The sequence below is a fragment of the Rattus norvegicus genome, chromosome 16, assembly GCF_036323735.1.
Source record: "Rattus norvegicus strain BN/NHsdMcwi chromosome 16, GRCr8, whole genome shotgun sequence".
NCBI classification, from domain to species: Eukaryota; Metazoa; Chordata; class Mammalia; order Rodentia; family Muridae; genus Rattus; species Rattus norvegicus.
Window position 1 is genome coordinate 21951782 of NC_086034.1, and position 4133 is coordinate 21955914.

The 4133-nt window shown below is 36.3% G+C and overlaps 1 protein-coding gene across 1 annotated transcript; it reads left to right on the forward strand.

The window, feature by feature from the left end:
* On the forward strand, positions 1-401 carry LOC134482485 (elongin-C-like). The gene has a single exon (XM_063275954.1). The coding sequence runs from the start codon at positions 36-38 to the stop codon at positions 372-374; it is 339 nt and encodes a 112-aa protein (XP_063132024.1). The 5' UTR covers positions 1-35; the 3' UTR covers positions 375-401.
* Positions 402-4133: the final 3732 nt, after the last annotated feature.

The window sequence follows — 4133 nt, forward strand, 5'->3', positions numbered from 1 at the left end:
TCCTCTGGGATCAAGTAGAATTTTATAAGAACATAATGGATGGAGAGGAGAAAACCTATGGTGGCTGTGAAGGCCCTGATGCCATGTATGTGAAATTAATATCTTCTGATGGTCATGAATTTATTGTAAAAAGAGAACATGCATTAACATCAGGAACAATAAAGGCCATGTTGAGTGGTCCAGGTCAGTTTGCGGAGAATGAAACCAATGAGGTCAACTTTAGAGAGATCCCTTCACATGTGCTATCGAAAGTGTGCATGTATTTTACCTACAAGGTCCGCTATACTAACAGCTCCACTGAAATTCCTGAATTCCCAATTGCACCTGAAATTGCACTGGAACTGCTGATGGCCGTGAACTTCTTAGATTGTTAAATAAGATAAATTAAAATAAACTGTTAATTTTTTTTCAGTATTTAATACCTGTAGTTCAGTTAGTAATTTTTTCACATATAGCATGTTGCCTGTATGAAATTGAACTCTAAAGTTAATTGCTGAGCACATTTCTTCTGTCATTTGCATAGCAGAGTTGAAATTTGTTTGCTACATCAACAAATTAAGGAAGTTTCACAAGCCAAAAAATAAATAAATAATGCCAGTTTTAAAAAAAAAGATTTCGTAGAATTTAATGAAAATGAAGATACAACACACCCAAACATTTAGGACACAGTGAGAGCAGTACTAAAAGGAAAAATAGCTCTGAGTGCCCCCAAAAGAAACAGGAGAGAGCATACTCAGCAGCTTGACAGCACATCTAAAATGTCTACAGCCAAAAGAAGTAAATACACACAAGAGGAATAGAAGGGAAGAAATAATAAAACTAAGAGCTAAAATCATCCAAGTTTTAAAAAAAAAGGAGTACACAAAGAATCAACAAAAGCAGGAGCTGGTTCTTCGACAAAATCAACAAGATAGATAAACCCTTAGCAAGAATACCCAGAGTGTATCCAAATTAACAAAATCAGAAGGGAAAAGGGAGACATAACAAAAAATCTGAGGAAATTAAAAATATCAACGGATCCCACTACAAAGGCATATATTCAACAAAACTGGAAAATCTGGAGGAAATAGACAATTTTCTAGACAAATACAAGGTACTAAAGTTAAATCAAAAACAGATAAACATCTAAACAACACCATAATTCCTAAAGAAGTAGAAGCAGTTATTAAGAGTCTCCCAACCAAAGAGAACCCAGGACTCCATGAATTTACTGCAGAATTCTATCAGGCCTTCATAGAAGACCTCATATCAACACTATCCAGATTAGTTCCCAAAATAGAAATAAGCAGAGCACTACCAAATTCCTTCTTTGAAACCACAGTTACTCTTATAACTAAACCACACAAAAATCCAACAAAGAAAGAGAACTTGAGACCATTTACCCTTATGATTATTGATGTAAAAATACTCAATAAAAATCTTGCAAAGTGAATACAAGAACACATCAAAATAATCACCCATCATGATCAGTTAGGCTTCAGCCCAGGGATGAAAGGATGGTCCAATATACTAAACGATAACCTGGGCAAGGAAGAAATAAAGAAAGAAATTAAAGATTTCTTAGAATTTAATGAAAATGAAGGTACGACATACCCACACGTATGGGACACAATTAAAGCTGTGCTAAGAGGAAAACTCATAGTTCTTAGTACCTGCAGAAAGAAACAGGAGAGATCATATATCAGCAGCTTGACAGCACACCTAAAAGCTCTAGAACAAAAAGAAGCAAATACACCCTGGAGGAGTAGAAGGCAGGAAATAATCAAACTCAGAGCTGAAATCAACCAAGTAGAAAAAAAGAGGACCATAGAAAGAATCAACAGAACCAAAAGTTGGTTCTTTGAGAAAATCAACGGGACAGATAAACCCTTAGCCAGACTAACGAGAAGACACAGAGAGTGTGTCCAAATTAACAAAATCAGAAATAAAAAGGGAGACATAACTACAGATTCAGAGGAAATTCAAAAAATCATCAGATCTTATTATAAAAGCCTATATTCAACAAAACTTGAAAATCTGCAGATAATGGAAAATTTCCTAGACAGATACCAGGTACCGAAGTTAAATCAGGAACAGATAAACCAGTTAAATAACCCCATAACTCCTAAGGAAATAGAAGCAGTCATTAAAGGTCTCCCAACCAAAAAGAGCCCAGGTCCAGACAGGTTTAGTGCAGAATTCTATCAGACCTTCATAGAAGACCTCATACCAATATTAGCCAAACTATTCCACAAAATTGAAACAGATGGAGCACTACCAAAGTCCTTCTATGAAGCCACAATTACTCTTATACCTAAACCACACAAAGACCCAACAAAGAAAGAGAAATTCAGACCAATTTCCCTTATGAATATAGACGCAAAAATACTCAATTAAATTCTGGAAAACCGAATCTAAGAGCACATCAAAACAATCATCCACCATGATCAGGTAGGCTTCATTCCAGGCATGCAGGGATGGTTTAATATATGGAAAACCATCAATGTGATCCATTATATAAACAAACTGAAAGAACAAAACCACATGATCATTTCATTAGATGTTGAGAAAGCATTTGACAAAATTCAACACCCCTTCATGATAAAAGTCCTGGAAAGAATAGGAATTCAAGGCCCATACCTAAACATAGTAAAAGCCATATACAGCAAACCAGTTGCTAACATTAAACTAAATGGAGACAAACTTAAAGCAATCCCACTAAAATCAGGGACTAGACAAGGCTGCCCACTCTCTCCCTACTTATTCAATACAGTTCTTGAATTTCTAGCCAGAGCAATTAGACAACAAAAGGAGGCAAAAGGGATACAGATTGGAAAAGAAGAAGTCAAAATATCACTATTTGCAGATGATATGGTAGTACATTTAAGTGATCGCAAAAGTTCCACAAGAGAACTACTAAAGCTGATAAACAACTTCGGCAAAGTGGCTGGGTATAAAATTAACTCAAATAACTCAGTAGCCTTCCTCTACACAAAAGAGAAACAAGCCAAGAAAGAAATTCGGGAAATGACACGCTTTATAATAGACCCAAATAATATAAAGTACCTCGGTGTGACTTTAACCAAGCAGGTAAAAGATTTGTACAATAAGAACTTCAAGACTCTGAAGAAAGAAATTGAAGAACACCTCAGAAGATGGAAACATCTCCCATGCTCATGGATTGGCAGGATTAATATAGTAAAAATGGACATTTTACCAAAAGCGATCTACAGATTCAATGCAATCCCCATCAAAATACCAATCCAATTCTTCAAAGAGTTAGAACAATCTGCAAATTCATCTGGAATAACAAAAAACCCAGGATAGCTAAATCTATCCTAAACAATAAAAGGATATCAGGGGGAATCACTATCCCTGAACTCAAGCAGTATTACAGAGCAATAGTGATAAAAACTGCATGGTATTGGTACAGAGACAGACAGATAGACCAATGGAAGACAATTGAAGACCCAGAAATGAACCCACACACCTATGGGCACTTGATTTTTGACAAAGGAGCCAAAATCGTCCAATGGAAAAAAGATAGCATTTTCAGCAAATGGTGGTGGTTCAACTGGAGGTCAACATGTAGAAGAATGCAGATCGATCCATGCTTATCACCCTGTACAAAGCTTAAGTCCAAGTGGATCAAGAACCTCCACATCAAACCAGATATACTCAAACTAATAGAAGAAAAACTAGGGGAGCATCTGGAATACATGGGCACTGGAAAAATTTCCTGAACAAAACACCAATGGCTTATGCTCTAAGATCAAGAATCGACAAATGGGATCATAAAACTGCAAAGCTTCTGTAAGGGAAAGGACACTGTGGTTAGGATAAATCGGCAACCAACAGATTGGGAAAAGATCTTTACCAATCCTACAACAGATAGAGGCCTTATATCCAAAATAAACAAAGAACTCAAGAAGTTAGACCGCAGGGAGACAAATAACCCTATTAAAAAATGGGGTTCAGAGCTAAACAAAGAATTCACAGCTGAGGAATGCCGAATAGCTGAGAAACACCAAAAGAAATGTTCAACATCTTTAGTCATAAGGGAAATGCAAATCAAAACAACCCTGAGATTTCACCTCACACCAGTGAGAATGGCTAAGATCAAAGATCAAAAACTCAGGTTACAGCAGATTCTG

Excerpts from the sequence above, each read along its gene's own strand:
- LOC134482485 (XM_063275954.1), top strand. The coding sequence starts at position 36 with ATGGATGGAGAGGAGAAAACCTATGGTGGCTGTGAAGGCCCTGATGCC.